General features: G+C 39.6%; 1 protein-coding gene across 1 annotated transcript in view; it reads right to left on the bottom strand.

The window, feature by feature from the left end:
* UNC5C (unc-5 netrin receptor C) overlaps positions 1–26,459 on the bottom strand; it is a 232,752-nt gene that overhangs the window by 78,099 nt on the left and 128,194 nt on the right. The window contains exon 2 of the mRNA XM_042871720.1: positions 1,405–1,626. Coding sequence (XP_042727654.1) covers positions 1,405–1,626 — 222 coding nt within the window. The remainder of the gene's footprint in view (positions 1–1,404; positions 1,627–26,459) is intronic.

Below are 26,459 nucleotides of genomic sequence, written 5' to 3' on the forward strand. Positions count from 1 at the left end.
AAACAAATGCTGTTTTAGTTCTTCTAGGATACTGAGAAAAATCAGACCCTTCGTTTTCAAAGCTGCCTCTGACTGTACTGCACAGAAGCCACAATGCAGCTACTGAATACTGATGTTGATAAAAGCTTAAAGTGATAGCTGTTCTCTTGCTTGTCCTTCACAGCAGTGCACTACCATGGATGGAAAAAAAAAAAGAAAAGAAAAAAAAGCTGATGTATTAAGATATTTCTTTTTTGAGTTTTTCTGCTGCATCCACCCTGCTGTAATAGTCTATTCTTACAATCAAATAAAGAGGCCCTAAGTTTAATATAGATTTTTCAAGAGTCTTTCTTCCCTACACCCACCTTCTCTTTCTCAAGCTGAGAGCACCACAGTACTGTTAAAAGCTTATGCTTCTGATCTCTGTACAAATAAATGAGCCGAAACAAATAAAAGCCAGTTCACAAGAGACTTCCAAGACATCTGGTGGAGTTATTTTTCTAAGTAATTAGACCAAGTGGTGGTGTAATTCCCAAATGAAAGGTACCTTCTTGTTTAGCATCCTGCTATTTCTCAGAGCCATCAAAACTGCTGTTTTGATTTTTGAAGTAAGTTTCCCTTCTCTCCTTGCATGTTACTCCAACTCAATTGATTACCAGTCTTTCCAAATTGGAACAATCATATCTTTGATTTCCTCTAGATAATAGTTCAAGTTTTTAAGCTTCGCTTCCAGCCCCCATGAATGCCATTGTATTTCCGATACTGACTGAGGAAGGATGAGGCTCTGGGCTTTTTATTTCTTTCTTTTCCTTGCTAACATACTGTTCTCCATCATACGGGGCTCTGTGGAGCAGGTGAAAAATGTAACAGAATAATAGCCAGGTGCTTTCTATGGATGAATACCCTGCTCTAAACTGTGCTTACATGTACTTTCTCCTTCCTTCATAGAATCATGCTAGAAGATGATTAATTAATTTTTTTCTTTTTTCTTTTTTCTATTTTCCCCCAGATCTCCCCATGAAAAACCCTATTCTAGGAACAACCCATATATTTTTCAGCATTTTCTCGAAATTATGGTTCTTGGTCTGTACCTAAAATACAGAACAACCACTCAGAATCTGTGACACTAGAGAAGTGAACAAAGGGGTAGATTAGGCTAAGGAAAAATTCTCTATTTCTTGTGCAAGGTCCTTATGGTTTTTGGCTCAGATGAGAGTAGGACCCTCTACAAATCACATTTTATTAACTGACCAGGATGTGGACACTACCTCTGTGCTATGACAGCTACTGCTCAGTATTGCCAGTTGCAGAATTCACAACTGTATCAAGAGTAAAGAAAAGTAGCTGCCATATGAATAGCTGCTAGATTACAAAGGTCGGCTTGATATGGAGCATTTTAATTCTCATGACATAATGGAAACTCACCAGAGGTTTCATCTACTCTCTCATCCACCACGTGGTCCTTCTGATGAACCCATTCGCTGTTGCACTTAAAATAGATCTGTGTGGCTGGGCTTGCTTTGCAGTACAGATTCACAGGCTTGTTTTTCACTATGTAAGCTTCTTCGGGTTCAATGAGAAAGTGGGGCAATGGCTCTGGAGGATCAGAAGGAAAAGTTTCTGGAAGTTCATGAAAAAAATCATCATCTGCAAAAAAAGAAACAAGAAGGGCAAATGAAACAACCAAAATTCAGCTGTCAAAGATTCACAAGTACTTCCTGATCATGCTTTTCAAATAAAAGGTTATCGTAGACAAAGTAAATGCAATGCTGTTTGCAGACTAGAATAATTTTTTCTTTACATCCTCAGTTCTCCTTTCTCTATGTGATGTGACAGCGATGTGCACATTCACATGACTGGGAGCGGCCCTTTGTTATCATCACCAGCAACACAAGCAATAAAACATTATGTTAGCACTTGGGAGAGTTGACTGAAAAACTGTAAAAAGAAATAATAGAAACTTTTGAAGGCTTCAAGGTCACACTTTACTATTGTGACTTATCGCGGTGTTTAATCAAGTGAATGCACAGAGCAAGTATAGGCTGAGGATGTAACAAATAGGAAATAACGCCTTTCATTTTAGATGAACAATTTTAAATTTTCTTTAAGAGCAGAAGACTAAATGCACGTCCAGTCTATGCCTCTTTGTTCAGCATTCAGACTGTTGTGAAGACTGTTAATGAGAGTGTCAAGCTGTATTTAATGTATTTGGTTTGTGGCACCATCGTCTGTGCTGTTCCCACCATGGAGAGGATGCAGGAGCTGCAACACAGGGCACAGCAGCTGTGAGAGGGTGAAACTTTGGCCCAGTGAAACCCATGCTATAGATTTAAGGAACCTGTGCACCTCCCTGGAGCTGCTTGTCATGAGCAAATTCAGTGCAAGAAGTCTGAAGAAGAAGGAAAAGAGTCCAAATAAACAGAAGGAATCACTAAAAACACCCAACCCACGTACCTTCCTTCTCTTGCTCCCCTCTTCAAAAACCTCTCTTTCAAGCCCTTCTGCCCCTTTCTGCTTAGTATTTATACACCAGAAAACACCAATTTGGTGCAGATAGCATCATTTCAGTTGAGAACAACCCCTGTCCCACTCACTTGCTGTCAATGCATGCAAGAATTAGGGCAGGGTGGGGCCGGGTGAGATCGCCAAATGGTGACAGATCCATCAGCAATAAGCTCGGTGGTCCTGAGAGCTCTACTCAACCTCCTCCTTTCTGCCTCTGCAGCAGTTATCACTATAAACAGCAATGGACGTTGCTGGTGAGCAATAAAACAGCACAGAACATCAAACTAAAAGTCCTGCAGGAGGCTGGCTATCTCCTCCCTGCCGGTCTTCATGAAGACAAAATGCCAGGCAGCACCTTCCCCTACCTAGGACATGCCCAGAATTACATGGAAGGTTTTTCTTCTAGCCATAGCATTGCAGAATGATGAGAAAGAGCAGTGACAGAAAAGGAAATGGGATGAGAAGGAAGCTGGCTGCCCAGGGAGAAACCTGTACAGTAAGAGACTTTGTAAGCCTCTTGAACTGCTTAGGGATATAGCATAAGTTCACCTTTATTCACATTAATTCTAATTGTCTACCATTTTTTCCCTATTTTAATGAGCTTGTTTCATTGCCACATCACTCCTTCAGAAATAACACAATGGAGCTGTTAAATGTACGAAGAAAGGACCACTAAATACAGCCTGGTATTTTTCTAGAAAAGAGAACATCTGTGACATACAATAATAATTCCGTTTCCATCTCCAGTGCTCCAAATAGTTCAATTTAATATTTAACACTTTCCTTCCTTCCTCTTTCTCTTTCCATTCTGACCACTTCAGACACCCTTTCTGCAGTCCTCTGTCCACTTCTCATTAGGTATTTCTTCCTTGCTCTGTTCTGCTCTCCAGTTCTTCCCAAAGGGAATGATATTCAGTGAGCAAGGCAACACAACATTTGGTTTCCTGACAAAGAAACATGCCGGAACTGAAGCAAAAGGATTTCCAGCATTCTGCCTGTAACTCCCCACTTTTCCACTGCTTCCCTCCCTCACACACTTTGCTCCACAGCCACATGCAGCATAGCAACATTAGAGATGAATCATTTCCCCTGAATAGCCACAGGATGTATCTTTTTCTTCTGGTCATTTAATTGCAAATCAGGAGCAGACAGATGGAAACTAACAAAGCACACATATGTTTCATAATTAAACAAGTATTGCTTCACTAATTTCTGGTGACTGGAAGAATAAATGTATTTATTTTCACCTCTAGATTTCAGCACATTACTAAAGCAATACTTCTGCTGCCTAACCAATTAACTGCATCTTAGCAAAGATGTAAATAGAAAGTCTAAAAGGAAGAAGAGAGCTGCAGAAAAGACAGAGGTATGAGTTTGCTTGCTGCATTGAAATTGTTGGAAAAGTTTATTCCGACAAGCAAATAAACAGGACCCAATCCAAGTCGCATGTTGGTGGATTACAGGTAAAACACAGGCTGCTCATTTGGAGTGGGATTTGGAACCAAATTCAGATAAAATTTTGTGGTTTTTTAAAATGGAATTATATATTGTTAGATGATGTTTGCAGCAATGTGAATGGGTAATTATAATGATAGTGTATTACATATAAATTATTCTGAAAGATCAAACACATTTACTTCTGAAAACATCAATACAGAATACTTGAAAATGCTCAGAATTTTGTCAACTCTACAAAGCAAGCTTTCAGCAGAACTTAAAGTCACTTAATTAATTTGTGCTTTCATTAAGCCATGTTTCCAATGATTTTATAAATCCTTCCATCAAAGTTTCTCCTGACCAGTTCAGCATGGGCCATTCCTCCGTCCAAAAGAGCACTGACTTAGTATTCTGAGGAATTAGTGTGTTGCAACTACTGGCCCAGTGGGTCTGTTTCTATAGAGTAGGTGGAGGTCAGCTCTCACAGTGTGCTCCTTCTCTATACAAGGGGATAAATCTTATCTGAGAGTTTGATCTCAGTCTCCTGATGATTCTCTCTGATTATTTAAAATTTTTATCTCCCAATTGGTCAATAGGGAAGCAAGATTTATATTGCTCTTATTGAACTGTGCTAAAGAGGTAGACAATTTTTCGTCTGCCTGGAGGAAACAAACAAACTTGATGGCCAATCATTCTGCCATGGCTTCTTCACAACCTTGATCAAATAGAAACACAAGTCATGCACATTATCCCCTCTTATAACAAATCCCCTTTTGTGCTCAGCAACTTTGAGCTGCAAGTTTACTTCTGCAATATGTCACATTCATCTTTATTTTCACATAATAAAGTGTACAGCCCATCTGTTGTTATTGACTGATTTATGTTAGCAAGACAAAAGACCTGATTAATGGTACCACTAAACTTATTTCACTTATGCAATTCATTCATATTAAGAGAGTAAATTTTAAAAAGTCCTTTTAATCTATAAATTTAATTTGGATTTTTTATTTTAGTTGCTGGCCTGAATACAGACGTGCTTTTCTATGTGCCTTCTGTAGTATCTGACAATTATATACATATTGTAAGTGCAAATGAAATGCAAAATCTATAGGAATAGGTAAAGTGTTACTGAAATCAGCACTGAAGCTGGCACGGAATGATGCACATAGAAATTTTAGTTTAATTTTAATTTAATTTTCTATGAAGCTAAAACAAACCTTTTTCTAAGCAAGAGCCTTTTGATGTCAATGTCTTTATTCTTTTCATGCACTTGTTTGTAAAACTGTATGTATTTTAGCTCTTCAAGCATAACAAGTGGAAAAAGAGATTTTATAGTACACTTTCCTTTTTATGGACCAGTATCCCTGCTCTAATCTGTGGCAGGAAAATATTGTGTTTCATACACCAATCTATTCATCTCTAGATCACTAGTTTTATTACTATATATCGAGATTTAATTCTCATCAGCCCAGTGTATAACTCACTATATTTCTGAACTGCGAGACTTACACTATTATTGCTTAGATCATAATAGATAGGACCATTATCTCCTCGCATGAGACCTGCAGCAAATTCTTCTCAAATGGAATTCGCTTCAGAATGAGTCAAGAGCAATTTAAAATGAATGGCTGTGAAGCTAATTCCATTTGCATTTGGATGCCCATCACTCGGCAAGATCATTCCCTGTGAGTTGCAAGGAATGCAGCCGGAGCTAACTGTATGGATGGGATTTCTGTTTGGTTTTTAATGTTATGATTAAAAGCTTTCTAGAGCAACGAGTATTGTTTACTGTGAGATTAACAGCAGGTGCTAGCTTGGTAAGACAGCTTTCTCAGGATGGAGGCAACGGTTTGTTTTACAGTGCACATAAAAAAACAGAAAGGGACAAATTGCTCAATTCTAAGTCCTATGGTCCCAGAATTTTCTTAATTCACAGAAAGGGTATGCAATATCATGCTGCCACCAGATGGGAAGCATGAAAGCAAAAATCCTGCACACCATACAGCGTGCTTCCACCTTATAACCCATTTATGTTGCCTGAACTAGAAACTTTGCCATGAAAATTAAGCCAAACAGCATGAGAAGTGGGAGAAAAAGGACTTCTTCAAAGATGCAATGAGATGCTATGTGTAAGCAAGAAGCAAGTTGATGGAGAGAATTACTGCCCTGTCAGAGGTCCCTCTTGTCCCTATCCCATCCCAGGAGCCTACTGAAAAGAGAAAGCGTATTTCCCTCCTTATCCTATGAAGGAACAGGAGAAGGTGGCTTTCTCAGCACCGTATACTCTGTCAGCCCTGCAGCAAACTGATGGCAAGGATGGCAAACTATGAGGCACTCACACCTTATTCTTCAGTATCTCATAGAAGAAAAATTTCACCAAAAAGCCTGGGAAGATTACAGTTTTATAACAGCATCATATTTAGCCAGCCTAGAAGGGAAGAGGATTGATAGAGCATTCAATGAAATGGGTGAGTTCTGTTCAGAAACAAAATAATTAAATATGAAAGAGAAGAATGAACTTCTCCTGCACCCACAAGTGCTCAGTGCAGACAATCCTACCTGGCTTGAATGACACCTCCTCAGAAAGACAAACGCAAACTCTGCATGCTATAGAATGAAAACCATCAACACTGAGCAGTCATGTGTAGATCAGGAGGCTGCTGGGCAGGAGTCTGCTCTCAACACAGGTACAAAACAAAACTCAAATACATCCTTTCTTTTCTTCTTTTACACTCACCAAAGGAAGCAACTTCAATACAGGGCCAGGAAGCAATGTGCAATCTATAGTCAGGCACAGGTGCCAACCTGGAGCCCTTCCTAAAGCCAGGGCATGGTTATCTGTGGCATCTGAAATACTGCATTTTTAGTTCAACTTGAGTACAGGAAAGAGGTTTCTTTTATCTGATGATAGGCCTCCTATACTGAACATAATGAATACATGAATAAATAAATGAAATCTAAGCTACCAGAAATCTGATGCAGTAATACTTTTCATTTTATCCACCTTATCTTGACCAGCCTTTCTCAGAAAGCTGGGGAGAGCTGAAAGAGAACAGAGAGCATCATCTTTCTTGTGTGACATCAGCACACAGCTTGACGTTGCATGAGCTAAGGCTGAGAGTTCAAGAATTGGAAAGCTGGAAGCTGCAGAAGCAAGAGGAGCCTATGTACTCCTGCTGGCTTGCAGAACTGCAGTGAACAGGACTGCTCTCATTGTACGCTTCACTCCATTTTCCTGTTTCATATGAATGGTGCATGGTCAGATATTAAACCCATGGCAAAGGACGATGAAACAGTAAAGTTATCACTCTGACATGCCTAATGCGGACACCCTGCAAAACTGGGTTACCTACAGCAATCAGCTTGTGCCCTGTTACCTCTTCCTTGGCCATACCTTCTCTTTTCCTCCCACATTGATGCTTAGCCTGGTAAAACTGTACTGATGGTAATAAGTCATATCTGATTTGTATCTGAGTAACAAAAAGGAGATTTAGATCAAAAGCCGGAAAACAATTTTATTTTCTACTTGGTTGCACTAAAGGGTGTGTACTAGCTTTATAAAGCAATGCATAAGTTATGTATCATTGCCTGGCGAAATGCATCTTCCTCCAGTTCATTTAATTCATAATTATAATTAAATTTACTATTTTTCCTGAGGCCAATGGCAGTTTTATCATCACCCAAATCAGAGGCAATCCAAAGACAGAATGCGTCCTCAAAATGATTCTTGCAGCCTTCTATAAGAGACAGAGCTCTTTGTTGATCATGTTGCTAATCCAGTAGACATGGGTACAGACACAGACATGACATTTAAGGTGCTGTAACCAGATCTTTACTGTTGCCTTGAGGCAAACTCCATCAGACTATAAGCTGCTGCACAAACATACAGGGGATGGCACAGGTATTTGTTAGCATTGGACTCAGTATAGGAAAAAGCCAGAACAGAGTGCAATTTCACACAAGGCACTGAAACTACTTTCTGCAGAATAAGAAAAGCAACAAGTCATTCTTTATGCAATGGGGTTTATAATAAGTGTTGTAAGTACAAGAAATCTAATGCAGTAATCTGTATATTGTGTTAATTATGAAGCTTCTAGTGGAAACTTTGCTCTTGTGCTTTTACAGAGCTATTGGACTGGGTTGGTTTGGTTACATCACCAAGGCTAACAAACGTGCAGCATCTGAAAACAAAATAGGGCTTGTAAACAATAAATGGCATCAGTGAAATTTCTTTGTAACTTTTCATGTGGAAGATTGTTCTCCTTTGTCCTGTTGCTCTCTCTTTCCAATTCTTTCAAACTAATAAAAGATTCATGTTTTAAAAAAAGTAAGCAGGTTGAGGAGTGTTTCAGAAACTTTATCTCCCTTTCTCAGTCATATAACAAAAATGCAAAGAGTAACAAGAAGTGTTAGTTCACTGAGTGCATATGCTGTATTCTTTAAGTGTGAGCTCTAGGCATTTACCCTACTTAGAAAACTGCCAGGGCTCTGTTGGACATGGTGGTGCTTGTAGAGCTCATGCAGTTGGGGCTGCATGCTCTAGTTTTCTATTCTGTATTATGAGTACAACATACAAACAGCGAAGGAGCAAGGCCAGATTGTGTCTGCAAACTGAAATGCATTTTTCCTTTTGGATTCTACTCAGCAATGAGCTTGCATGACAGCATGAGATTTCTTCCCAACCACCTGCAAAGCAAAAGTCTGATTTGAAACATTTCTGCCCCAGTTGCCATTAGCAGTCATAATGGTTGACACAGGGTCAAAAAATCACTAAACCTCTAAGGAGCATCATTTCCTCTTTAGTGTTAGGCTTCGCTTTTCTTTGACACATTAGTCCTGAAGCAGCTTCAGGCTCTTGACCTCTCCTTTAACCCTGATAACTAATTAAAGATGGACAAGGCTTAAGCTAAAATACTTTTCGTTAAATCTATTCATTCTCAAGTCCCCTTCAGGCACCCTTTATCACACAGACAGGGCCCAACATATTTACATGAAGATGAAACTAGGTGCCTCATACAACAATACAAAAAATCTTTTTAACCTTTGTGGTGAGAAGGTAGAAGGCATTTTATAGCCCACAAAATATATCCTCAGCTCATAGTGGAAACAAGATTCTGGGGCAGAGTCCAAAGCATACAGTTGAAGAAAAATCTGAGGATAATTAACTCTATGTATTTGTGGAATTAAAAGTTCTGATACAGATTCCTCATCTGACTGCTATGTTAACAGTCTAAACACAGTGTCTTGAATACAACAAAAACCAAAGAAGATTCTTAGTGCTTTTTCATGCCCTGGAAGCAACAGCAGAGCTCAGACTGGAGAGTCATGAGCTGTAGGCAAACAGGGCTAGTGGTAAATCATAGCATCAGCACAACTTGGTTTAATATAAATCAACCCATGTAAAACATTTTGTTTCTGGCTAGGGCACATGAAAGGAGTTCAGCACTGTCAGCTTGAGAGATGATCTATAACTGTATGCAATACACTGCAAATTCTTTCTTTTTATGCTGCTTCATATTAATAATTAAGCTTGCTTCTTGCATCAGTGTGTTAGGGTTAAGATGTCAGTCCTTTGGTTTTAGCAAGAATGGCTATTTATATCCTTACTGTTCCAATTATTGAAACTGCTGCAGAGCTCTGCTTCCAGATTTCTAATGCTTTCAGTGTTAGCATTTTTCTCAGTGAAGACTGATGATCAACACCTCATGATTAATAAAACTGCAGTCTAGTGGGATGTTATGGGTCCTGATTGCATGAGATATCTGAAGTGCGCAGTTAATTAAAAAAGCAGGATCACTCCACCCCAGAGAAACACAGGACACTTGCCCATGCCTCAAATAACTGCTCAGTCAGCTGGCATTCTGGTTGAGGCATTGAACTGAGACCAGGGAATGGATACTCTTGTGCAACCATGAGGAAATCTGTCCTGGCAGGTTGAAGGTCCCATCTGCAAGATGGATGCATCAGCCTAACAGCTAGCACTGTAATGCAGTACACCTTCACAACGGAGTGCACAATGCAGCATTCAGGTTCTTACCTCAAAATGTATCCAAAAATGCCTCAATCAACATCATTTACTAAACAGCCAGCAGCAGTTATAAAGAGGACTACAATTGAAGTTATGTTTACAGAACCACTAGGAAATATACCCCAGCTATTTTGGAGCCAGTGATAGGTACAGAAGGTACCAAGTTTTTCTCTGTGCCCTTGCAGTAACCTCTTGCTTTCATGTTGGTCTCTTTCTGCACCCATGGTGCAACTCAGGTGCAGATCTTGGAGCAGGAGTCTGATCTCAGGTGCTCAGAAGAGCTCTCTCCATGCGATAGAGGAGTCCTGATGGGACCACTGTTCTGAGACTAACACTAATCCTCGTCATGAATACCTACTGATTAACTATTTTCTTCCTTGGATCTAAATGGTATTATTATTGGTGTAGTGCTAGTTACCTAATTTCATCCACAGCCAACTTCTCAAGAACCATAAAATATTTTGTAGGAGGCTGATTTATCCCAGCAGAAGTCTAAATTGAATTAGAAATCCATTAGCAAAATTCTGAGCAAGGGTTTCTAGGGAGAAAGAGAAGGGGAGTGAAGTAAATTGGGAATCTGAGTACAAGATGTGGAAAAAAAAAAAAAAAGGAAAAAAGTCCTTAGAGAACTAGCAAAAGAAAAAAAAAATAGAAAAATATAATCTTTTTGAATTAAGCACGCTGGTATATAGGCAGCCATATGGAAGAATGCAGATTGTTTCCTAGCATCAGACATATGACTCAGATATTAATTTATTTATTTTGACTAGCAATTGGCTTTGTAAATACATGGGACTTTGTAAGCAGATGAAAAGTAAAGGCCTGTCATGCTCACATTCATGCAAATAACAACAGATTGTGTGTGCTATATATACTAGTAAGGCCAATAATAAGGTGTTCAACCAAATCTTAATACAAAATAATCAACTGCATTCCTTCCCCTGGGAGAAAATGAAAGCAAGAGAGACTTATTACTTTGAGAACCCACAAGATGATTGAATCCACTAGGGTCCTCCATGCAGAGCCAGTTTATTCAAGGGGATTCATAGACAATGTCCCCCTCTGAGCACATTTATTGACAGGAAAGCAAATCCTTTCCTCTGCCCTACCACCAGCAGCTTCAGCATATGAAAGCAAGTGGAAGGAGAATGCAGTTAGTTCACTTAGATTAACACCCTGTCATTTTCTAAACTCACTGACACTCACTTCCTTAGACATGTTGATTTCTTACTCTGAAATTCATAAACAATTGAAAAAAATAATTGTAAAACTTTAAAAAGCAACATGAGACAGCAGGCCTCTGGCTCTTTCTTTATCCCCACCCCAATCTTCGACCCAAGTGCCTGCAAAGCATGAAGTGCCCTTCTGTCATTAGGAGTGTCCAAGATAGCTCAAACTGGAGTTGCTGACACTAATGATATCAAACACGCAGTGCCAATAGGGTGCCCTGACAAGAGTTGAGACTTTTTCTGGATCACAGTGTGTGAAACCTCAGTACCAGCAAAACATGCAGTCACCTTTCTTATCCACCACCCCACCCTTTGCTTCCAAATTTTTCCAGGTTCACTCCACAGCCACTAAAAGATAGAATGAACAAAAAAAAGAAAAGGACAGGAAACCTTCTAAACACTCAGTAACCAGCACTACAATGAAATGATGGTAAATTAGAGAAACCCTTAGTAAGTACTGAGAACAGAAGCAACACCTATATTTTGTGGAATGGCAGACAGCTCTGGTGTGCAGAGACTGGCATCCTAAGGTTAATTCCCGGATCTTGCTTCTCTTTCTCATCTGTAAACAGTTTCTTGTCTGCTGCATTCATTTTTAATGTACAGTTCTTACCCACAGAGATAGCTACCTCTCCATACGCCAACAGAAAATGCCATTGATATTGGAATGTCAGCTCATGAAAAGACAATAAGAGTTGCTACCAAGATGTTTTTCATCTCAGTACTGTTAATGGGTTTGAAGCAACATTGAAGCATTCCAAAACTGGAATTATAGATCAGATACTCATATTACTGACTTTCCTTGACAGTACTCATAGCTGAAATCATACATACAGAAAGGGAAAGAAAAGGCTGCCTGAGGTATTTCTAACTTGACCAATTCTAGCAGCAGGGAATAAGAAATGCTAGATATAAAATGATATGATGTGGTATGAATGCCAGATAAAACTGGGAAATATCTAGCTCTGTTTTGTAGATGACAAAGGTGCTAACACACTTGAGAGCACTTGGGCCCATGTTATTTAGCCAGAGTTAGAAGTGCATCACTAGTATAGGGACATATGGTAATTTATACCTGCCACTGATTTCTGTGTCTAAAAAAAAACCAAAAAAAAAAAGAAAGAAAGAAAAAAAAAAATCAGTACTGCTCATTAATAGCTCATATTCTTACAAGAAGTTGCAGGGTTTTTTTCTACCACTATCTAGTACAAAAATGTAAATCCTTGATGTCTATACTCTCAGCATATACAACTCTGCTGCCTGAGCCAGAGCCTTGGTCCTCACAAAAACAGAAGGAATATCTTTGGATTTGATTTTTACAATATTGACCTAGGTTCAGAAGGACAACAGAGCAATGCCAATGAACGAATCCAAAACAAAAAGAAGGAATGTCAAGGAATAAAGGAAATGCAATTCATCTGCAGGCTTTTCTGGACATGTTTTGTATTGCTATATGCTATTTATTTATCAGTGCTTCTCAGCAGGTCAGATCCAAGCTGAGGAGCAATGAATCAGTGTTCTAATCTTCCTCCCCATCATCCCCAGCCTTTTTCAAGGAAGCTGATATTCAACCTCAGCTGAATCTGTCGAGTTCTGGTCATAAATGCCATCACTAGAAAAACACAGATCTAAGCTAAGCATAAGACATAAATACATTAATCCTGCCTTCTGCTTCCTCATGTCCAATCTTCTTTGCCACCGTTCTTGGTTTTCTGCCATGTCATTTATCCCTTATTTAATCCTCTCCTTTCTATCCTCAAAGCTCTCTACCTTTTTGATTTTCCCATCTTCTCTCCATCCTTTTTTCTTCTCAAGCTCAACCAACTTTACTAGTCAGGAATTCCACTATGTTCCTACAGATGCAAAATCTTAATAGGCAAGAAGACAGAAAATGACTATAGATAGGAGGTTGCATAAAAGCCAACGTCTAACTTAAGTATTTCTATTTACACTCACGACTCTCAGAATAACTAACTGCTACATTTCTTTTACCCATATTCATACAAAATCCATCCATACACACAGTAGTAATTGTAATATTCAAAGAAACTAAGAAGGCAAGAGTCAATCCTGTGTTATCCTTGAGTCTGACCAAATACTACTGTTTAAAGTGGTTCTGCAGTTATAGAGCTTTTACTGGTTATTTGGCTTGAATATCACAAGCCAATTTTGACATTAGGTAATCTCGTTCAGCAGGTTTCTGGTTTGTGACCAGAAGAACACAATTTCGTTAAATCAAACATCTGTAAATACGTAGTAAATAGTCATGTTCTGTGACTGTTCAAACGTTGGAACAGAAAGGATAGAAAATGTATAGCATCTATTATTAGACACAATTTGTGAGGATATTACTCTAAAAAAAAAAGTCACTTGTACTCATTCAGTCTTACCCTCTGAGTCACATTTTTCTTTGAAGAGGTAAAATGACAGCATACAAGCAAATATCTAAATTAAAGCAGCAGCTGTGCACTTGGGTAGTAATTGTATGCAAGAAACCTCAGAAGCTCTCTGTTAATATTTAAAGCGAGGGATGTATTTTGGTTAGATTCTCACTGTACATGGAACTGATGCCAAAACACATTATAGCGCAGCTGAAAACAGGTACTGTAAGAGCAAGACAGTCAGCATTTTGCCTCGGGAGCCTGGGCTGTCGCTTCCTGTTAATGAACATAACCTCTGTTAACTGAGCTGCTTCATTCCCAAGGCCACTGCTGCTGTTTGGTAATGTAACATTCTCACCCTATGCTCACTCAACAGAAGACTCTTTCCATCAGTATAAATTTAATCTGAATCCATAAAAAAAGCCACAAACCACTATTACATTCATCTCTGTTGGTATGCTAAAGTTACACTGCTTCACGTGATGACTGCCTTGGAGCTGCAGCTGAGTTTTAAGTGACTACACAGAGAGGTTGAGGTTGGCAGGGACCTCAAGGTCCATCTGCTCCAGCTCCAGCCCCTGCTCCAACTGGATGTCTAATACCATGGTAGATTTAGAGTAGATAGGAAGAATTTCATTACTGTGTGGGTGGTGAGACTCTGGAACAGGTTGCCCATTGGGGTTGTGAATGCCCCCTCCCTGGAAGCATTCAAGGCCAGGCTGGATGGGGCTTTCAGCAACCTGGTCTAGAGGGAGGTATCCCTGCCTATAGCAGGGGTGTTGGAGCTAGATGATCTTAAAGGTCCTTTCCAACCCAAACCATTCTATGATTCTTTGATCAGCCCAGGCAGATTTTGCCAAACTCCAATGAAGTGACTCCACAGCCTCTCTGGGCAATCTCTTCTGACACCTGCACAGGCATGTTTCCCTCCAGGATCCTCCTTGCCATTCTGGAAAACCTGCACTCTGGCCAGATGAGCAGAAATCCCAGTCTGAAAGGAGTCTGGGTTTGGTACTGCACCCAATGCAGAGACAACCAATCACCAACCTGTTTGCCCACTACACTGTATACAGCAGCTTCTGCCTAGTCCTGTGGATCTCCCCTATGGCACCCCGCAGATTATGTCATCTGCAAGCTTGTCAAGATGTCCTGTGCCATCCCTGCTGCCTCTACACTGCTCATAGCCACCACTGCTGTCTTGCAGATTCAGGCTTTGTATTTCCCTAGCCTGCTACCCCCAGGTGAAAAAATGTCATTGCCCCAAGGATATGCTTAATGCATGTACAGATGATCTTGGATGTGAAAGGAGAGGAGTAGCAGCAGGAGCAGAGAACAAGTTGCTGTACATGACAGTTCATTTCTGGATAGCTAAGGAGATTAATGCCTTCACCTGCTGCTCATGCATTACTGTCCACAGCCATACAGAGATGAAATGCTGTCATGTAAAGCAACTTGCTCTTCATTGCTCAAGCGGAGAGAGCTCATGCAGCAATCGCTCTGCTGAACCCTGAGCCCTGGTGCGCAGAGTTTAATTAAGGAAAGCATAAATATGAAGCACATTTTGTCTTTAAATAACACACTGTAAATGCTACATCCCCAAACAACCTGATGAAAAGTGTAAGAACTGACAAAGCCATAAACTATCGTAGTATGGCTTGCAGCAGTCAGCTACAAAATGAGTCTTCTTTATCTTTGTTAAATGACCAACATCACAGATTATTGTCCAGATCTTTCTTCATATTTGTTCCACTTCCCTTGGCTGCTATTACTGCTCTAATCATTTGCCATTTCTAATATCTCCTTACAAATATGAAAATAACGGTTCCCCAGACACCTTATCTGAAATTTGTATTTGTAGGCATAAATTAGGTACAGGGAAAAAAAGAAAAAGCTAGGTGCAAAATAGACACATCAAGCAGTTTCTGCATGTGCATAGTACTCCTGTGCCAGAAAACCTGTCCATCTTCCCATCAGCAGTGGTCTCTTATTCCTCATACATCACAGAGAGAAAGATGCTATTTATTTATTTATTTATTTGAAATTAAGTCAGTAATTTACAGGTCATGCCTGAGCTTGTATTATTGGTTTTGCAGCTGCTTTCACTGTTGTCAACTATTGCCCTCATCAAGAAAAGCATTGATCTCATTACTTGGCACAATTTTCTCAAATTACCTACTACTCGCCTTATTGTTCCATCAGCTGTATTATCCACTTTTTCTTGTTGTTGTTCCTCTGCTTCAGCTTCCTTATCTTATGTGTGACTCAGTTTTCCACTTCTTATGTATATTTGTCAGTCACAAACTCCATAAACGCCCATTTACACAACTGTTTATGTACACTAGCAACAGAGAGGATGCAGAAGGGCTAAGCACTGTGACTCTGACACAGTTGTGGATTTTGATACGCTGTGAGCTGGGAAAAATAAAATCCTTCCCATCTACTGTGCATGTTGGCATTTCTACGAAGAAAAGCTGCAGCATCTTCAGTTTCCTCTGCATGTGGGACATTATGGGACCTTAGAAGACATATGGGCAAAGGGATTTTATGCTCTCTGGGCCTCTTCATTTATCATTCATTGTCTTTACTTTATTGCTTTTAAACTCTAAGAGCTGAGAGAGGATAAACAACATGAAAGAGCTATCAGATAGGTAACAGCTCTTCAGCCAAATCCATCTGTCTGAACTTGACTATTGTTGTGAAAAACACATCATTGTAATTATTCATTATACAGACATCCTCCCCATATTCAGTTTGCTGACCATGCTTCACCCAGGAGGAGTGACCCGAATAAAGGAAAAAGAAGAGAGAAGGCATATGAAAGCTGGAGAAAATTAGCATGCAATAAGCTATTTTTTTCCATCAATTTTCTCATCTCCTTTTATTAACAGATTTGTTTTTGAAGCAATTATACACGTGCAATCCATTTGTGGCATCTCTTTGCTTGCCTCCTGACACAACCATTATTATGACTGTCACAACTGAACAGCTGACAGTTAGAGAAAAGCCGTTCTTCAGTGTCCTGGTGCTGCCAGTCAATACCAGTGGAATAGCAACACAGCCTGTGAGTTACCTATTATTTTTCTTCCTAGCGGCTGTGTTGAGAACAGTTCATGCTTCACTCAGGAGAGGCAGGGAAGATGGAAGATGGTCTTTATGTGATCCCCAGACCATATACTGGCAGCAACTGCTGCGATTTCATATCCTTGCCTATCCAGAACATGCTGTGATTTGTGTTAAGTTCTCAGAAATCCCCATTAAAACCATGGCCAGGACCCAGTGCATCTCGGAAATTATTCAGGAAAATGCCAGTGAATGTTTAGCACTGCTGATCCCATTGCTGTGTAGTAAGCAGAGTATGCTCCAAGGTTTGCTGAACTAAGCGCAGCCCAGCTGCTTGGATGGATTTCCCCCCTGTGGAGAGGGAAAATTGGCAAAGCCGTCCATTAATATGAAGAACTGGTGAGAGCAGGCCGGGAGTGCCAGCACTATTTTTCAATCATACATCATTACGGAATGGTTGATTATCATTGCTGTAAAGCATACTGTGTGCTGACTAGATCAATTTTGCCAGGAAATGGGAAAGTGCGCTCCATTACAGCTCCCAGCAGCTGTGTCCCACATTGCAATGATATCTCAATTCTCAGTGCAAGGTTATGCCAGGTGGGAGTCTGGCAGTGGTCTCGCAGCCGCTGTGCCCTCCAGTCTCAGTCAGCCCAAAGTTAGGCACAGACAAGACAATTTCCCCTCTTGCAAAAGAAGTGAGTCCAGCCTCAAAGAACAGCACATTGTCCTGAGGGGAAGGGAATTGAGCTCCACAACAAATGAATGCATGGGCTTTACAAGGTCAGTCCCAGTTCTGCCATGGATGACTTGAGCATCCACAGGTGAGCCATTCTGTCTATATGATCACAACTGTAATTGTTTTTTCACTCTGCCTGTATTTTACCTCTTAATATTTTGAAGTCTTACAAAGACCTTTCACTAGATTCCTGCTCTATCTAAACAGAGTGAGCTTAGCCAGGAAGCTAAAGCCTTGGCTATGTGCAAATGACAGCCTCCCAAAAATCACAGAATTTAGGCACAGATGCAACAGAGTGCTTACTTACGCTTCTAGTAGGAAAGCACTTGACCTTCTGCCGGTAATGAGCTTACGACTTTGATCAAAGAACCTTTTCTTTCTGAGACAGTGCAAACAAAGTGATTAATGTATGAGTTTATTTTAATATGAGCCCTTCAAGAAATTTGGCCTGTGGGTGTCAGACCATTTCCTCCTCATTACGGAGTAAGATGGATGCATTACACTTCTCTTTCAGCTAAACCTGCATCTACATCACCATTTGAATTATATTTGCAGGCACTGCACCACTGTAATCTGTGTGGTTAATAGAAGCAACGAATACGAGACAGGTTTGTCTTCAGTATGCTATGTGTTGACCCTGGATATTTTGCTTCCATCACTAAACCTGAATCAAACCCTGTTCCTTCACTACTATTTGTAGTAAGGGCACCTAAGAGGAACACAGACTGAGGTGTGTCTGGGTACTCAACAGCCCGAAATAGCCATGGATTCACTGAAATAACACACAGAAGCTGGGTTTGGTGGTAGTCATGATCCTTTTAGCATTTTTCCAGTGATTCTCTCAACTTTAAGCATTTCTTTTTTCCATCATCAGCATGTGATTGTACCATAGAGAATATCATCTAGAATTGCCATCTCTCCAAATGGCCATAATTTCCTATTGCTCTGAAAGGGACAAAGGTTATAATTTACCCACTGTTAGGTTGCTACTTTGAGAACAGTTTTCTCCTGTTATTTTCAAGAGGACTAGAGTACTGAGAATACAGTTAATTTCAAAAAAAAAAAAAAAAAAAAAAAAAAAAAGGCAACTTTACTTTTCTGGAAATAATGAAGGAATTGGTCACACTGAAAGAGAGCACCATAGTACAGCCTGTCACTAGTCTTTTAATTTCAAGGGGTAGTGGCAGCAGTTTTGAGAAATAGAAGACATTTGTAGCTGTGGAGTGAGGACAGAAGGGCATTATAGAGAGACAAGGGGAGTCAGTGCACATGTGAATCTATGTGTCCAAGCAAAAGAAGGCTAGCGGCATGAGAAATCAATCAAAGCACACAGACACAATAAAGAAAAACCTGTGACAACTCCTTTGATATCAGCTTAATCTGATCCTGAACCAGAATGGCAAAATGTCTTGCCCATAATAACAGGGTTATTAATTTGGGGTGGCAAGAGTTAAGCTCATCTGCATAGCAAGAACTTCCCTACCTTGACAAGCATAGATTTGTGAACTGAAGTCTGAATATCCTGCATTTATAACCCTTGATAGGGGATAACCGTACTACGTTTCAGTCTAAATTACAGACATCTATACTGTGCCTTGGCTCCATTTTTACATAGACATATTTTCCTACTAGAATTATTCCATGAAAAAGAATATATAAAAAAATATATTATTCAAAAAATGTAGTTACACAGCATAAAACATCTTTTCTAACTTGCTCTGGTGTTCTCAAACAGCTCCGCTCCTTTTCCTCCAGCAGAAATGGGCTTTTGTGCAGTCAGATGAATCCCTACACATCTCTTGGCTACTGTAAGACACTGTCTTGTACCCATTGAGGAGCTATTCCAAGGTCTCACAATAATATGTCCATCAGTCAGGCTGAGCAGCAAGGGAGATTTTCTGCCTGGTTATTCATAAAGTCACAGCTGACCAAGAGCAAAGCCTTATCTCACAAGCAGTGCATATCTCTGTGGTATGCTCTTTGTACAACAGCAGAGGATGAGATTGAATATGTAATAAAGTTGTGCTTTCTGGAAGGGAACTGTAGAATGAATAACTTGTAAGAAAAATTTATCCTAACAACTTCCTTTGCTGGGCAAATCTGTAGTCTATCAAGAATAAAATCAAAACTTCAATAACCCATCCATGCCTTAAATATTTCCATCAAATGACAGTTCTGAAAGTAAATGATATAATGCAAGTGCTAAGCTACTTTTCTCATCAAAGAAAGAAGTACATGAAAACATGGGACTTCAAAACTGCTAAAAAACCAAGTGCATGCTGTGCTATCATAAAATAACCTAAATTCTTCCTTCTGCCATTCTAAAAGCACTTTTGCATGTTAATTTATCTTGCTGTGATTCTAAGAGTTAGATTTTCTCAAGATCTTAAGAGATGAAACACTAGTCTTCAAAAGCAACACAATAAACTGGTTTTACCCTCACTGCATCTTTTTGATCAGTAAGTTACCAAAACTCCACTTTCTGATGTTCTCACAGTAACAGTAACAGTATTACTTATGTATTCAGTTTGAGTTAGCTTATTTCAGCCTACCAAACAAAATATATCAATAATCAATATATACAGTGCAAAATCCTATAGCCTTAGGTAACATCTGGAAAAGGTTTTTTCCAAAATCTTTCTATTCTGCCCTGCTTTCACTTGCTTCCCTTGCAGATATTTCAGTGTGATGAAGCAGTGGTTTGGAATCAGGTTGAACAAAGGGCCCATGGCACAGTCACATCTCAGCCACATTAAAAATGCTCCTTCATTCCTCAGTCTGCCAATAGTTGAGTTTTTCACCTGTCCCACATCAGTGCTGTGCTATAGATTGTAGAAATTTCGGTATTGACTATGGGAGACATAATTTGCTCTGGAAAATACATAAGAGAGATAAGAGCTTTAGAAGAACTGTATTAAAAATAAGGAGTGAAAAAGATAACAAACACCACACAACCAAGCCTCCCAGGCTATTAACGTATTCTGAATAGATTAATAAAATCTAATGAATTCCAAATTCTTACATCTCAGAGCCTACATTTGATGTGGATTCCTTTGGGAAAAGCTATTCTGACACCAAGACTAAACAGGAGTAAGCAAAGACTGATGGTGTTCACCAGTTCTCAGGGCTGCTTGTTTTTACACCTGTTTATGAAACCATTCTATATATAGTTCACTCTTTCTCTCCTCAGAAAATTGCTACCTATGCTTTGGTGAAGATGTTTTGGAGAAGATAGCTTACTACTTTCTGTCACCATCTCTTTAACTACTTGTACCCTTATCAACACCCCTGTCTGTACCTTCTCAGTCTTAGACACCAGTGATTCCAGTCAATAAAGAGACAATGTCACCTGTGGGATTTCAGGCTGACATTAACAGTATGATATTCATTTCATGTAGGAAGACAGCCTTGGTTAATGCTTTAGGTTACATCATTTCAACATTGTGCTGTCCTGAAAACAAGGCATGAAGGACCAGGCCTTCAGGAGCTCCACATGACATATCAGTCACCATCAGCAGAGCAAGATTTTCGATGCCAGCTGAAGACCTTGTCCCTAGAGGAGTGCAAGGGAAACTCACCATAACTGAGGCAAGAAATGTGAAGATTTTAGGGTGAGAAGAGTATTCATGAATGAACTGCGACAGGAAATCATTTCAGCTTTTCTTCCACACCAAAATGTCTGCTTAGTTTCATGTCTTAAGACATAAAATGTGTAATGTAAACACTGCAGTAAACATGCCTACCTTTGCACACACAGACAAATATTTGTACATTTGCTGCCAACATGTTTAGGCACTGGTTTTGATGATACATCTCCTGTCAACAGAGATATAATTAAACTGTTTTCCATCTATTGAGTAGTCAGTATGCTACCTGCTATAGCTATTTCCTAAAGCCTGTAGCAGTCTACCCACATAATCATGTAAAAGTTTTGCCAGTGATGCCTGTTGTATAATGCTAATTTTCTTTGTGCTTACTAAGAGAAATTGCTATTGACTGCTTTCATTAGGAAACTATTGACCCTTATCCACTGGAGCATCCTGGAAAAGAAATTCACTAAATGCGCCCATATTTCATTTTCTGAACATCAAGGTAGAAAAGTCATGCTGAAGGATATGGTTTATTTAGTCCAAAATTAAAATTTTATAGGCTACATTACCTAAAGTAAATTGCTTAATACATTCAGTGGAACAGCTGCTTTCTAAGTGTTCGGTTTACAAGTTTTCATGGGCGAAACTACACTAAACAATAGAATACTATTGCTAACACAGTAGACTTCCAGGAGATCAGATATGCTACACCTACATTTAAGAGGCAAAATTTAGTTTCAGCAAAGTAGTAATTTTCAATGCACTCAATGCAGAAGAATATCACAGCTTTCCCAATTTAATGTTCCTTTAGAAATAGCTTTCTAAATATATATTTTACATCATCATGAACTACATAGTCAAGAGAAGTGTAACAGATTTATTGTATTCACATTTGCCACTTACTCACAATAATATCAGAACACAAAGAACATAGATACAGTATGACCTAAGGTTTTGAATCTTGCATCCAGAAACAGTTCATTTATTCTCAGAGAATGTCCCATACAAATATATATCTGTAACACAGAACAGTTTTGTCAATTTTGGACTTGATGTTGTAGTTCAGGACACATCTTGACTGATGCAGAGAAGCACTTTAGAAAATCGGGACATAGCAACACTGCCGTAAAAAGAGGTTCCTGCATCCCTACCGTCTATCTCCTGCGCAGCTCTGCAAATTCTTTCAAGCTGTGCTGAAGGAAGCAACATCAAATTCAGTAATTAATGCCAATGGCACATGCTATTCACTAACACCTCACAAGTGAAACTCAATCTGAGCCATGCAATAACTTCCAGAACCATGTAACAAATTTATTTGTTGCAAGTTTCATTTTTTGCCCAACTTCTACTGCCTGACCTATTTCCTTGATTACAAGCAACAAGACAAGCCAAAAACACTCACTCTGTGCTAGTCCACTTTCATCAGCTGTTCTTCTGAGTTAATTTATTTCTCTTTTAAACAAACATACAAATGGAAAACAATAAGAGAACACCATGTGTTTAGTAGGAAGCCGTACAGCAAACTCTAAGAGGCATATAATATTTTATCACACATTCGGCAAAAGTCTTTCCAGACTGTCTCCTATTAAATTCAATCTTATAATAGTTTTGATATTCAAAAATATATGTGGAGTTCTTTATTAATTCATTTCCAATGGTGAAATCATTTTGTCAAAGTCAAGTCAATCTGTAAACCAAAACAGTCAATTTCCACACTACGCTGATGTAATATCTATAGAAAATCACATACCACCAACCTATTTTACATGCAACAATTGTGACAGGGATTTTTATGTGAATGGCAGAGACACATGCTAGAAAACCAGCACAATTTACTATAAGCCTGATTATATTAATTAATCATGTTATATCAAATTAATCACGTTAAGATTGATTTTCACATTACAAACTTTTACATGTGTGTCTGTGTGGCTGTACTATTGATGTAATTATTGTTTATTAGCTCTATCCTGGTAGTGTTCTAGTACTACAATAAGAATGAAGCCCAAACACACTGTGCAAACACCTATTAAATCTTACTGTGCTGGCACACATAGAGTCCCTAAAGATAAAGATGGGAAAAAAACAGAACAAAGCAGTGAAAATAGTAGATCCACTTTTGATTGCTGTCTTTTCTTCATTCCAAAATGCTTCACCATTTCCTTGAGTGTGAAATCTTTGATAATTTCAGCACCACACTTCTTGCAATAAAATAAACTACTGGCTTTTACTACTGTATAATTATTTTTTACTCTTTCTTGTCACTGCCATTACTTAAAAACGCAAAGCCTTCTGGGATTATTAAAGCAGGCATTAGCTATCTCTGTACCCATCCAGCTCCATAATGACCTTTATTAATCACATCTCTCTCCTTGGCACTCATTACACAAATGCATTGAGCTCTGCCTCCTCTCTTGATGTAAGCACAGGCACCTACTGCTGCAGCCTTGCATCCACATCCAAATTTGCCTCACTCTAGCACACTGCACCAACACATTTGTCACATCACAGGCGATACCTCCAGCATCTCTTCTAGGGAACAAGTCTTCACCGGTGCACTTGTGCAGCCCTACAGGCACACCCAGTGCCTCCGCATAGCTTCAGCATTGCGGCAATGTGAATAAGCAGGCTAGCTTAGTAATTTCTTTCCCAAAATGCTAAGGGATTAAAATACATGAAGTTCAAATTCCCAACCCACCAGGCAGCAGCCTAAAAAGTGCTGACCGTGCTGGCAGGGTTGCAGGGCTGGACCGTTTTGTTCAGAAAGGAGAGCACCAAATATAGGGCACAGCCATTTATTAAGCTGGTCCCATCCATTTATTAAGCTGCCTTCTTTCACAGGCAACCTTCCTTTGAATAATGGTCATAACATCATCACACCCACTAGGTTCACCTGACAGCACGCAGGGAGGTTTCATCTGTTAACATTTAGGTGTTTCTCTGAGATCCTTCCATAAAAGTTGCCCTAGGAATCCCATATGTGGTGGCAATCAGAAGAATGATTGCTATGGTGCTACTTCCAGTATTGATCTGTACAAAAACTTTACAGATTTCAATAGGGTACCCAGAAGCAGTCCAGCTGTTGTGTTGCTCCTGATCAGGGATTTGTGAGCTCCTGGAAACAGCTGTAGAAAATCTTTATGGTGTGCACCATTTCCTAAGATAAACCACTGAGAAAAGGATTTGAAATTTTTCAAATATTAAAATAAAAAAAAAAAGCCCTGCACTGTAGAGGAAGTAATCTGTATCTGCTGCATTCATACATTTCTGACGCTTGTCAAAAAGTTACATTTGCTTACACCACAGTTTTGGCATTCTTCTGCAATAAAAACCACTGTGGCTTTAGACATAACAACGTTACAAGGGCAAACTAAATAAAACTGCAGCAGATGTTGTTTCTGTGTCCTCTGCAAGAAATTCTGCCAGCTTGCTACTCCTCCTGAAAATGTGCAGAAGTTGGGCCTCTGATGTTACTTGGCAGAGACACCCCTGGGTCCTTTTGTGCTACCTAGTGGTATTAGCAGTGAAACCATACAAATCGCTCAATCTTCATCTAATGCTGTTCACAGCATGTACTTTGTGCCTGCCTGTGTTATGCCATTAGAGGTAGTGGAGGAAGAAAAGGGTAAGCCAGAGGAATAACAAATAGGGTTTGCTTGAAATAATATTTCTCAGCCTTGGACTGATAACTGGCACAGTCAAGTATATTCTTGTCATCACCTGCGCAAAAGGCTGTCTAACTTTGTAACATTTGTTTTAGTAATTGAGCAATTAATTATTAACATAGATTATTTTCACAGCTGTAAATAGCACTTTGTATGGGCACCTGTTTGATTATGACAGAACCTCTGCATCTAATTTATCATCCCTCACTATTTCACCTCAAATTCACATCTTCCAATGGGTGTAAGACACAAACTGCGGAGAATAAACCAAAAGAAAAGAATTGTCCATGTCTCAACCTCAGTGCTTCAGTATCAATATCTAATGGCTGAGCCCTTCACATGCGTTCATCTCATCACTACAGCCATCAGAAAGGGGGCTGTTTGCACCCTCTGCCTGCTATCAGCCCTTCCTTTATGAGAGGCAGCACACCAGCCTCCAGCTTTGCTTACTCAGCCTTGGCTGAAGGTCAGCCTAAGGGAGTACCCGTGCAATGTGCACAACCTCACATTGAAGCTGAGCCTGGAGGCTGCGTCTGTGCAGATAGGCATCAACCCACAGGGGTCATGATTTTCAAAGGATGAGTTTCTCTGTTATCAGGACACTTTTTTTGAAAGATGAGCCCCATTTCTTCAGTAATCTTATTGCAATTTTTGTTGACCTGGGAGCTGCACAGGGATGATATGTAAAATGCCTGAAACAACTGGATCAAACAAATCCAACTCTGTTGTCCCTGCCCTCTTGCACTTCAGTGATGCACGTGCCCAAGCTGGGAGAAGCCTGAGCTTTCCATATATGTAAGCTTAAAGGCAAACATTTCCATACACTCAATGTTATTTCTGTGGGATCAGCAGGTGCAAAATACTCATCCTAATTTCCTTGCTAGTCCTACACCTCCCTGCTAAGTAAATAAATAAATACACAAAAGATAAAACAAAAAGCCTTGGCATTAGTCTTGAGTTAAAGACAAGAAACTTGATATTTCCCTCACAAAAAAAAAAAAAAAAAAAAGACATTTAAAGAACCCTCCTCAAGATCCTCTCTGCTTCTCGTCAGAGATCTGACAGTCTCTACACATACTGAGCCTTGTGGGAAGACCAAGATTTGACTGTTTCACCCAGCTATGCACGCACACAAACAGACATGTTTGAAGATTCACTGCATAAAAGTTCTAGGAAATGAATCATGAGAATGGTTTCTAAAAAAATTAGAATCTTATTGATTTCATTCTGGTTTGTTTGAGAATTCAAGCTAAGCAAACTTGAGAGACATTCTTCCACATGGAGCTGTTATCCTCAAGGGTAAGGATCTCTGCCAAATCTTTTCCCAAAAGTGCCAAAGGCCACTGATACAAAAGACACAAGGCATGAGATGAGCTTGATTGTAGACATTTGGCTGGGCAGTCTGTGCCACTCTTCTGCTAAAGCCATGTTTCCAAATGCCAGAGCAACATCCCACCTCTAGTTCAGAAATAATTATCAGATGAGCATCAGTAAATTGTAGGAAGGCATGGAATAACAGGAAAAACACTGTGGTAAGGGTCACATACAGCAGCACAACGCAATAAAGTGTAGTACATCAGTACCACGTAGCAGCATTTTGTTTCAGTTAGACAGGGCTTTAAGAGTCTGAAAGTCATTGGATTTTGCTCTCAGCACCTTTACAATTTACAAGACCCACGCAGCTCCTGACATGAGTAAGCAACCCTAGCTCCTCACCAGTACAACCCAAGTAACAGCTGGTTGTAAATGCATACTTAGCAAAACCTGCAACAAGTCCCCAGGCTGTTCTGCCTCCTCTACAAATTCATACAGGACTTTCTTGCCTCAAACTATCCCCTCAGTTATT

This window comes from Lagopus leucura, unplaced genomic scaffold (assembly GCF_019238085.1).
Source record: "Lagopus leucura isolate 7727_CA_CO unplaced genomic scaffold, USGS_WTPT01 Super-Scaffold_100004, whole genome shotgun sequence".
NCBI classification, from domain to species: Eukaryota; Metazoa; Chordata; class Aves; order Galliformes; family Phasianidae; genus Lagopus; species Lagopus leucura.